This window comes from Festucalex cinctus, chromosome 5 (assembly GCF_051991245.1).
Source record: "Festucalex cinctus isolate MCC-2025b chromosome 5, RoL_Fcin_1.0, whole genome shotgun sequence".
In the NCBI taxonomy this organism is placed as follows: Eukaryota; Metazoa; Chordata; class Actinopteri; order Syngnathiformes; family Syngnathidae; genus Festucalex; species Festucalex cinctus.
The window spans coordinates 21,770,489-21,781,992 of NC_135415.1; the positions used below are offsets into that span (position 1 = coordinate 21,770,489).

The following is an 11,504-nucleotide window of genomic DNA, read 5'->3' on the forward strand; positions in this document are numbered from 1 at the left end:
GAAACATTGAACAGGTGGAACTTGGACATTCAAAAGTGTAAAGAAGGTCATTTTATTATTTTTCCTGATATTTCACCAAAAATAAATAAATAAATCCCTAACTTTTGGTGAGTAGTATATATTGAGCCGTTTAGGGCTGTGCAATTAATCAAAATTCAATTACAATTTCAATTATTACACTCCACAAAGTCAGCAAAATAAAGTAAAAAAAAAAAAAAAAAACTATTAATAATTTTCGAGTTGTTTAAATTTATACATTTGCACCTTTTTTTAAATTAAAAAAACTAATGTAATAAATTTTGTTCCATCCAAAAGTAACTTGCATAATTAGTGTTTCAAAAAAAAAATTTTTGTCTTAATATTTTTCGTTTTTTTAGGTTAAAAAAATAAATAAATGATTGTCCTTCTGCACAGTGCACATGTTGCACTCCAACTTCAAGTTTTTGTCAACATAAATAAATATATATTATAATTATTATAAATTTTGTTTGGGCCAAAAGGAACTCACAGTACATAATTATAGTGTTTATATATTTTTTAAATTGGTCTTAATATTTTTAAATGCTTAAACATTTTCTTGTTTTGCACCAAAAAAAAACAAAAACAAATAATAATGGTGATTTCAATTGCCCAAATAATCGTGATTATTTTCCATAATCAAGCAGCCTTATGTTGTATGATAACCACCGTCGTCAAAGGTACCATGCTCAAGATGTGACATTAGCCGCTGCTGTCATGAGCGTAGCCGCAGGGTTGCTTCTCCCGCCCGGCGTAATGGTCTTGTAATCGCCACTGACTTGCTTTGACTTTCTCAAGCAGTCAGGTTAATTGATTTTTCTGTGTGGCCTCTGGGGTCTTCTTGCAGATATACAAGGGTTAATGCAATAGGTTTAAACACGATGTGCCGTTGTTGGGATTAAATCATTTGTACATAACAATCTTTCACAGCCAAAAGAAAAGCATCAAGTTGAGTGGCAGGACTCAGAATGTACTTAGCCCAGCCCGGTTCCACGTGTCGTCCACAATTTGTACAATTCAGCTGCTGGATTCATGATACTTATACTGTACATCAGAATTCTTAGTAAACTTAAGAGGAGGAGACATTCTTATTTTTAACTAAGCAGAGTTGTTTTTGTGTGCAGAACTATTTTCCTGGTGCTACTCTTCTCCCAGTATGCCCGAAATGTCCAGTTCCCGTTGCCGGTCTACAAAGCAAAGAAAGGCTGGACTTCCTACCGGCTACAGGTGTTCAAAATGTTCCCAGTAAGTGTACTCTTGAGTTGGTCCTCTTGCTACATAACCTTGGAGTGGCTTTTCTAACAGACCTATTGCACAAGAATTTGACTTATTACTTCACCTTGTTTCACATCTTGCTTCAATAGTGCTGGGTTGGTGGAAAGGTGTTACTTAAGTGTGCCACCATGCAGGTTGTCTTATGCCATCTGGTGGTCATGAAGTGTAGCAATAGTATACATGATGTTGAATGAACAGCTCTTGACAGTACTAGCTCAAGATTGCAACTAATAATTAATTTTGACAAATTTGACTACTCAGTGAACTCATATGCCACAGTATAATATTTTTTTAAATTAAATTAAATAAATGAAAAAAATGTTTATGGTAATTTAAAAAATAAATTTCAACTCTTTTCACCCCCTTTGGAGTATGGAGGACCAAAACTGCCAAAATTAAAAATAAATAAATGATTAAATAAATAAATAAATGACCAAAAGTTAAAATAAAAACAGATATAAGAAATGTAATTCAAAAATTAAATACAAATGTATTTACACTGTGTATATATATATGTTCTTTTTATTTCCATTTATATTTATTTTTTTGGATATAATTTTTTTATTATATTTTTGTATATCCTTTTAGTCCTTTATTTATTTAGTTAGTCATTTATTTATTTTAAATTTTGGCAGTTTTGTCCTCCATATTGGACAACCTACAATTTCTTTTTACCACTGTTTAGAGTAAAAATTTTGCCGTAAACTGGAAAACATTTCACAGCATTCTGTTTTAGGGTTTACTTGATCTTCAAATGTATTTGATTGCCTTTTGTCACTTGTCACCCAGATCATCATGGCCATCCTGGTGTCATGGCTGCTGTGCTTCATCTTCACGGTGACGGACGTCTTCCCGCCTGAAAAAGACAAATATGGCTTCTATGCCCGCACGGACGCACGGCAAGGGATCCTCTCGGTCGCACCCTGGTTCAAGATCCCATATCCCTGTGAGTTAACAGCAGTCTTTAAGTATGCTTTGAATCAGGGGTGTCCAAGCTGCAACCTGGGCCCATTTGCTGGTCCGTGTCATTTCCTGTATTTACGAATGACGTTTTTGTTTCTATCTTCAGAGGAATAAATGACAGCTTAATACATACTAAAATATTTATTTACTTTAATTAAGCATAATTTATTGCGTTGATGTGAGTGTACAATCGTATATGATAATTACATCATCAGTTTGAAATGAAACAGGTCTTAGTGGCCCTTGAATCCTTTCATTTTCATTATTATGGCCCATGGAAGAAAAATTTAGGACAGCCTTGCTTTAAATCTTGCTCCTACAAATAAAATTATCCACTTATTAAGCCATAATCTTTGGTGGATCAGCACAATCACACAATCTACAGATTGTTTGTTACATACAAAATATCTCCCATGCATAATTCTAAATGTTTTGACCTTCCAGTTCAATGGGGTGTGCCGAGCGTAACGGCCGCAGGCGTCATCGGTATGATGAGCGCCGTAGTAGCCAGCATCATCGAGTCAATCGGTGACTATTACGCCTGCGCCCGTCTGTCGTGTGCCCCTCCTCCTCCCATCCACGCCATCAATAGGTAAGCTTCGTCACGCCTCTGCCTCACTCTTCCAATGAATCTTTTTGACACAGAGCACTCTCAAATCATTTGTCTTTAGGGGCATATTTGTTGAGGGCATCTCCTGCGTGCTGGATGGACTTTTTGGGACTGGAAATGGTTCCACGTCCTCCAGTCCAAATATTGGTGTCCTTGGAATAACAAAGGTGTTTCACTGCCGCATTTTTATTTTTTTTTTATAGGACACTCAAATACATTTTTTTTTTCTTCCCCCCTTTGTGATGATGCTAATGACAAAGTTGAAAACATATCTCCTCTTGTCGGCAGGTGGGCAGCAGGCGCGTGATCCAGTACGGAGCCGCCATGATGCTGCTGCTGGGGCTGGTGGGTAAATTCAGCGCCCTGTTCGCCTCCCTGCCAGACCCCGTGCTGGGGGCTCTGTTCTGCACCTTGTTTGGCATGATCACGGCGGTGGGGCTTTCCAACCTGCAGTTCGTCGACCTCAACTCTTCCAGGAACCTTTTTGTCCTGGGCTTCTCCATCTTCTTCGGCCTGATGCTGCCGAGCTACCTCAAACAGAACCCGCTGGTCACAGGTTGGTGTAGCTGACCGGACGGCAAATCTCAGGAGATTTGTCTTGATTGTTGAAAATGTTGTTCCTCATGTGTGGGTACCAAGTAGGGTCTTGTGTTGCTCTACGTCTAGAAACTATGGTGGTATTAATAGATTTTACTAGATGGGAGCAACCAGCAGAGGACGCCAGTGGTTCAGATATTTTTTTTTTCCACCCTTAATAGGCTGCTGATGAATTTATCAAGCAAAGTTTGGTCCAATTTGATCATGAAAACTTGCATTCATTGTTTTCATTTTGTGAACTAACTCACAAGCCTAATCCAATTTATTACTTTATGTAATAAAAGGGGTGATGCAATTTAACAGTTGAAATACAATGTAAGCAGTTGATGTTCTACAGTCATCATGTGCAGGCCCATTTAAAAAGATGTTATAGTAGAAAATTTAAAATGTTTAAGGAATTCAATTGAAAAGGTGGAATATAAACAGGATATCATACACATACAATTAACATACAAAAATACTTTTCAGAAGGACATTTTACACCTAGTTTGTATTATTTATTTATTTATTTATTTATTTTGTTTATATAAAATCATGTTAGTTAGTCTACATAATGAGTTTCAATTTTTCAAATAAAGATTTCCATTATTGTAATTCATTGAGATGCAGCTGCGCTTATATTAATTTTTAATTTTTGTTCCCAGTGGGCTTTTATCCCTTTAATATAATAATTACAGTACTGTATATTGTTAGCGTGGTTTATTTATTTATTTTTATTTTTTATTATAATTTTTTTTTGTTATTGAGCTCTTACTGTTGAAATAGTTTTTGTTGTTTGTTTTGTTTTTCCAGGCATTGTTGAGGTTGACCAAGTGTTAAACGTTCTCCTAACCACGGCCATGTTTGTGGGAGGCTCAGTTGCTTTTATTTTGGACAATACTATTCCAGGTGAGCTATTTATTTATTCTGCTATACAGTTATCAGTAGTAGTAAAATTGTCATATTGTTGTACTTGGGGGTGGGGGGGTCCTCGTTTTTTTTTTTAATAGTACTGACATTTGAAATTTAAAAATTTCAAATGGCATGCATTGAACTTGTGGCATATTCGATTACCACAATACACTACCACTTTAGTTAGTGTTTTTCAGTGGATCAGTCATATTATGGAGACTAAAATGAGGCAATCTCGTCAGGTTCTCCTGAGGAGCGAGGCATCAGGAAGCTGAAGCGCGGCTCGGGTCCCAGCGCCGCCGAGCTGGAGGGGATGCGATCCTACGACCTGCCCTTTGGAATGGACTTCATACGCAGGCACCCCATCTTCAAGTACCTCCCGATTAGCCCCACCTTCGCCGGCTACCAATGGGGGAGGTTGCGGGAAAGCTGCAGGAGCAGTGGCGGACATGGGGACGCGGGCGAGGGAGGGGGTTCCCACGGAGAGAGTCTGGCGTAGCCATCGGTACGGTGCGTGAATTCGGGGGAGCAAGAAAAGGGTACGCTGAGAGAAAAGGATGCAAAGGTGCGGCGCGGGATTGGGGAGCGTGTGGGTGACGTGTGAAGCGCCGACCTCTGTCTGTCTGTCTGCCTGTTTTTCTTTTGTCTTTTTCCCACTATGCTATTTTTAGCATGCGAAAGCAAGTCGCTGCTAGCATGCTCCAGATGTTACCGCGTGGAGTCTGCTTGGTGTGTTTGCATGCGTGCTCGGTATGCACACTAACGTATGTGCATTCGTTTACACTGTCACTTTAACTCATACAATGACGTGATTACAATTGAGAATTATGAAAAAAAAAAAAATCGCAGTGACGTTGATGTCATGTATGCAACCACATGGACACACACCAACAGCTCCACTAAAACTAGCTTAGCCCTCCAGCTCTTAGAAGCACGTCCGGTCGGTCCAGGTCGCCCGGCGCAGTGATTGTGATTCGTTTTTGTTGCTGCCTCCTTAGTTGTGAATGTCACTCCACGGCACGTCAGCTCGGAGAAACCCGCAGGGGAAAATCGGCCTACTTCCCGCAAAACAAATCCAAGTTCTGCGCATGCTAAATTTCACAGTCTAACAGTTTACATATCACTATGGTTGTCAGTATTAGCCACAACTATCTTTATTTTTTTTGCACACGCATCCTCATTGGCTGTCTTTGAAGGGATCATTTGGCAACACGTGAGTCTTCATGGAGCCATCTGCACCTCCGCTACCTGTATAAGCTCATGTAATAAGATGTACAGGAAACAATGAATACTGTTAACTAGTTAAGGTAAAGAAATACATCGCATTGGAAGAACCACTCAGATTGCATTTTGAATCCTCCGTCAAGTGTGTGGTGAAATATTTGTCTTTCAACCCATAAAGAAACCCCCAGCTACTGTTTCTGAAAGAAAGTCCACAATCATTTTTTTAATGTCCTTGGATGGGCAAATGAAGCTTCATGAAGCACTTTGGATTATTATTTGACTCTTCTACATGGCAAATGTTATTTTCCTTTGCACTAGCCTTTATCTATATACCAAGAGCACCATCTAGAGGAAGAAAAAATATCGCAAGTGCTTCATGAAGCTTCATTTACACATCACTAAAAAGTGGACAAACATTTGTCAGGAAGACAGATGTGAAAGAGGTGCCCTTTTCGTACAGTCACTTGCAGTTTTTCACCTCCATTAACGTTCTACCTCCCAACCGGGGTGTTTCTTGTTCCGTTATCTTTGGCCTGCGTTGTACTCATTTGAGGCCGTTTGTTTGCTCAGTTGTGAGATTTAGACTGAATGATATTTCACCACACACTCACCTGACAATCAATCTGCCTTCATCTTTCTTGTGACTTTTGTAAATAATTAACCGTAATACAGTAGCAAGTGGTTAGCAGAGGTTAGATATTCAAATCCATGCTGTGGCCTTCCTGTGTGGATTTTTGTATCTGCAGATGTGCCACTCTTCTGCCACATTCCAAAAAATATAGTTAACTGGAGACTTTAAATTGTCCTTAGGTTTGAATGGTTCTTTGAGTATTTGTGGCCTGCAGTTGACTAGCAACTAACTACGAATGAGGCCCCACAGAAAATGGATGAATGGCGGAAATAGATTAATTGTATTGTTTGTAGTCATGCGTAGCCAGATCGATTTTCTGTGTTGTACTACATTCCATTTGTAGTTTGTGGTTACCGTTACCCAACAACCACTTTTATTCATTCACTGTCAGCCATTTTAGAGCATTTAAAAAAAAAAATTAAGCCCCACAAAATATTGTGTTCAATGATTACATAAACACTGAGTCTACCAAAAAAAAAGGGGGGGGGGGGTAGTTTGGTTCCTACCTTTTATCCGTTTGTTTATCATCAGCAGTAGAAAAAATGTAGATTGCACAAAATGCAGCAATTTCTCCCAGTGAGCTTCCACACTGCTGATCTCATCTAAAATTGGGCATCAATACCATCTACTGGTGATGTTTCCAAGTTTGAAATTAAATAAATAAATAATCGACCTGTATACTTATCAAAGGCAGTGAATGAGTTTTAAGCGCAAGCTCTTTAGAAAGAAAATGGATGTTTTGAACTCGTGGTTGAATGCTAGTGTCACGCTGAGCAGAAATATGCTGCTCAAAGGAGTTCCAATTTTCCTCAATGGCATCAAGACGCACTCACTTCGACAATTGACACTATTCTTATTATCATTATCCTCCTCCCGTCTTATCACATGAGCGAATCCGAGTAGCGCAAGTGAAGGCAGACATCCCCGTTCTCTGGCGTCTTCTTCCCCAAGCAATTCCGTACTGTACCTCACGTGGCCTTATCAGAGACATGTCGTAAACGCTGACCCTGCACGGTTCAAATGTCTTTGACTGTTTTGTTGGGCTTTCTGTCACTCTGTGTGGATCCTCTGTTACTGGTTTACAGGGTCACTAAACAGCCCAGCCATCTACCCACCTGCTCACTTTATAACGGCGTGAACTACTGTAATTTGGATCGGACAACTGGACCGGGGCAAGCGAATGTGTTTGTTGCGTTTTCTGGCTCGATTGGATCGTCTGTTGTTAATGCTGTCAACATTTCTCACTCGCGTGGTCTTCATCTTCATGCAGCAGGTGATAAAAGCAACTCAAGGTAGCACAATTACACTAAATTACTTGAAAAGTGCTAAATGTATCCATTTTTTTTTTAACTAAACCAAAAAGTTTTTTGCTTGTTTTTTTTTTTTTTTTTTTTTTGGTACCAAAAAATTTGGCAAAGGCTGTTCCTGTAACAGCTTGTTGTTGTTTTTTTTTTTTTTTTGTTTTGTTTTTTTTTAAACCTTTATACGTCTTTGTTAAAGTAATTTCTTTTTTATTTATGAAAGTAAAGTTAGTGTGCATAGCTCTTTTGAAGCAGGTCTTTGGGTGGCTTGCACATTACTGAAAGTTTATTTATGATTTAATAGTCGTCCTACCCTATAAAAATCTCACCATCATCTACAGCTCAATTGAAATACTACTTGCCCATACAAGGCTTCAACTGCCATTATTGTTGTGGAAAAAAAACAAAACGATTCACGCCAGCTCCTTTTTTCCGATTCCGTTACATTTCAAGGTGCCAAGAACATCTCATTGACCTTATAATGCTTTTTGAACGGACCTGAAGATAAATCGCATAATACTGCTGGCCGGGCCTTAACTCTCCAACTTCCTGACTGTTAGTGGCCACTCACGTGCAGGGACATTAATCATTTATGGGCATTTTATTGTATACGTTTTGTTTTTCTTACTTAATTCGTTCCCCACTTTAATATTTCAGTTTCACTTTCACTTACCGTTATAACAGTGTTTCCTAATCTTTAATCTGCTATGTGTCATGGCATACCACCAAACAGTCACCGAAAGTTGATAAACTGAAATGATAATCCTGTCGTAATTTATTCACAAATATACTTTGATGAAATGTGGACCGGTTTAATTAATTTAATATGAAGCTATTGCAGTGGTGCCTTGAGATAGGAGTTTACTTCATTCCGTGACCACGCAACGCTCACGTCGCAAAATGAAGGGGTGGGGAAAAAACAGCCCCAAAAAAATAAAAACGTAATGTGTTTGTTTTGTTTTTTTTTAGTAAAAAAATAAACAAAAAAATAGCACTTTATAATATTGTACTTTATAAAAACGTATGTTAATAAAAATTAAATAGAATGTGAAGTAAGTAAACATGTTTTGCCATATTTCTTGCTTTAATTCAATGGACATGATGCTGCTCCTTCTGGCGTGCGTGCCTTGGCCACCTGGGGGCAGTATTGTACAGACATACAGATACACTCTCAACTCCTCAGTCAGCCACAGTCGTTCTTATATTAGTCGTTCTTCATAGGGGATAAAGAATATATTTCCCATTTTTTGTTAGCACTAGGCAAGTGGACTTTAAAATCACTGCAATATAAAACACCGGTCTAATATGTCAATATTTCTAAAACATTTCTGTACTGCAGTTGGGTAATAATGGCACAAGCAATGGACTCTTAACTATCAGTTACACTCAGCTGTTGCTGAAAACATCCGTTAAAGAAGAAAGTTTTCATACTCATCATGCACACTACATGTGAGCAGTCATATTCACATTCATGCAAGTGACACTTATCACACGTACATACACACACGCCCTCCTGTGCTGTCCTGCAGCGGGTCCTCTTGTGTTTGGTGTACCTGTTTTCCTCCCCGGAGATTCTTACAGTCAACGTTTATGGGCGCAGGAGAAAACAAAAACGCCTGGTCTTCCTTATTACGAGCCGCCCCAAACTGCGGTTGTCACGGAAACCGACTTACCACAGCATAGCTTGAAGTGCCTGAATGCAACTTCATTTGATTTTGAGCACACGACTGTGTCAAAAAAAATGACAAAACTGGACCTCCTCCATTGACATGTTTACTGGTTTAGTGATGATGCAGCGGGTGGTTCTTAATAAGATGGCCAGAAGCACACAAAGACATCAGTCTCTTTCAATTATTATGAAGGGGATGCTTACCTGTACAATAATTTTGGTGTACGACCTGTTCTATCTTTGTGACTGTTTTTGGTTGGTCTTTCTTTTTATACTTTTTTTTTTTTTTTTTTTTTTGCAAGCAAATATTTGTAAGAAAGAAATCATAACTTTAAATCTTAAATCATGCTGGAAAGTGCACTGTTTTGTTATACTTTTATTTAAAGAGAAAATAACTAAATACATTCTTGATCCAATTTCATGTGTTGTTTTTTTTTGTGTAGTTAGGAAGTTTTCACGTTTTGTTTTGTTTTTACATTTTAAAATATCTTTTATTTTGTTAATACATTACCAGAAATCCAAAAAATCACAGGATCAGGCAAACATAGAGAATAGAGTAAATGTATATTTAACTTGCTTAAAATTTTGGAAAATACATTGTGAAAACTAATTGTAGCAACAAAAATGCTTTATTCTTTGTTCCGAATACTATTTAATAAGATGTCAAAGAATGTATGATTTTTTTTTTGTCTTTGTTTTATACTAAAAGATAAATCTATGTCCAGACCTCTGCTTTCATATATGCAAATCTGCTATCTTTTCATTTCAACTCATTAGGATCCAGTTATTAATTCATGACAAATTAATGGAAATTTTATGTCACTATGCGAATGGAGTAGTTGTGAGAACTTCCCAAAATGAATGGGCCGGATCTCAACGCACCTCCTCTCAATGAATAAAAATTGTATAGTATGTCAAAAATTTCCTCTGGGTCCAATTTTGTCTCCATGCAAGTCATTCTGTATTTTGACAACTATTATGGGACATCGGGTACAGTGGATATAAAAAGTCTACACACCCCTGTTGAAATGCAAGGTTTTAGTTTTTTATTTTTTTTAAACCCTACATCGTGTTCAACTAATTGAAAAATAAAATGAAATCTTTGGAGAGGGGAAGTACTCAAGAACTGAAATATTTTGCACAAATGTGCACACCCATTTATATTGGGGGGTGTGGCTTTTTAGAATTAACCAATCACGTTCAAACTCATAAATTAGGGGTCAGCATGCACCTGTAACCATTTGAAGTGCCTCTTAACTCCAAATAAAATTAAAAATTAGAATTTGTTTCTTTTACCCCCTGGCTAAATTGATCTTTAGATGTGTTGTTGTTTTGTTTTTTTTGTTTGTTTGTTTTTATTACTGTGCATACTCATTTTACAATGGAGTTCTGTTTTTGTGACAGACTTGGCCTAAAGTTGTACGTAATAGTCCATCGTCTACCACCACTAAAGCTAAAAGTCACCATTGCAAATGTCTACAACATTGGTGTCAAACTGCAGTCCACGAGGGCCGCAGTCCTGCAGGTTTTGGAGGTTTCCCACTTTCAATACAGCTGATTCATATTTCAGCTCATCAGCAAGCTCTGCAGGACCTGATAATTATCCTGATCATTGAATCAGGTGCGTTGGAGTAGAGAAACATCGAAAACATGTGCATGATTCTGGCCCTCGAGGACCGGATCTTGACACATGTGGTCTCCACAATGATGGACTAATAAAAGTTAATCTTATTTCAGTAAATTTGTGTGAAACACACTTCTAGAAAATAAATAGTATTTTATAACAACATGAAAAACACTACATATGGTAGTAACTGAGCGTGCAAGTTGATTGAGCCAGGTGTACTGTAAACTGAGGGCCCCCTACAATACGTTTACGTATGTATTTCATAATTGATAGGCCGACAGAAAGTAAAATTCATCTTGTAAATACAGTATAGGTCATTGCCCTATGGTGTTTCCCCGCAACTGTATCTCATCTGTTTTATTAAAAATATGTAAGTTAAAAGCTAAGCTAATAAAAAGCCACACTGCCACGTGACATATTTTCTTTGATACTTTCTGTACTACTCCCATCTTAGGAAACCAGCGGTTAGTCTGTGAACCACGTGCTCTTTTCCGAATAACAACAAGGTTGTGTTCACTATTTGGCAGCTCGTCTCGTCCATTGTTCCAAGAGCCTTTCATTCAAGTGTGAGTGAGTCTGGCAGACAATAGACTCGTCAGGAGGCCCCGCGAGCTGATTGGCTTCCAGGGAGGCGCGAGCGAGCTACACCGCCCACCACGACAGATGGACTCGCTCTGTCCGAGTCTGAGCACCACGAC

General features: G+C 38.3%; 1 protein-coding gene across 4 annotated transcripts in view; it reads left to right on the forward strand.

Annotated features, from left to right (window-relative positions):
- Nucleotides 1–11,459, forward strand: part of slc23a2 (solute carrier family 23 member 2) — a 33,734-nt gene extending 22,275 nt beyond the window's left edge. For 3 of the 4 annotated variants that reach the window (XR_013283701.1, XR_013283702.1, XR_013283703.1), the window contains 8 exons: nt 1,143–1,263; nt 2,083–2,239; nt 2,701–2,848; nt 2,928–3,033; nt 3,155–3,422; nt 4,256–4,351; nt 4,597–4,919; nt 11,334–11,459. Coding sequence is in view for 1 of the 4 variants with exons in the window: in XM_077522684.1 (XP_077378810.1) it covers nt 1,143–1,263; nt 2,083–2,239; nt 2,701–2,848; nt 2,928–3,033; nt 3,155–3,422; nt 4,256–4,351; nt 4,597–4,853 (1,153 nt within the window). In the remaining 3 variants the exon portion in view is untranslated. Of the gene's footprint in view, nt 1–1,142; nt 1,264–2,082; nt 2,240–2,700; nt 2,849–2,927; nt 3,034–3,154; nt 3,423–4,255; nt 4,352–4,596; nt 10,104–11,333 lie in introns of those variants that run through there. The other variant, XM_077522684.1, reaches the window with a different exon arrangement.
- Nucleotides 11,460–11,504: the final 45 nt, after the last annotated feature.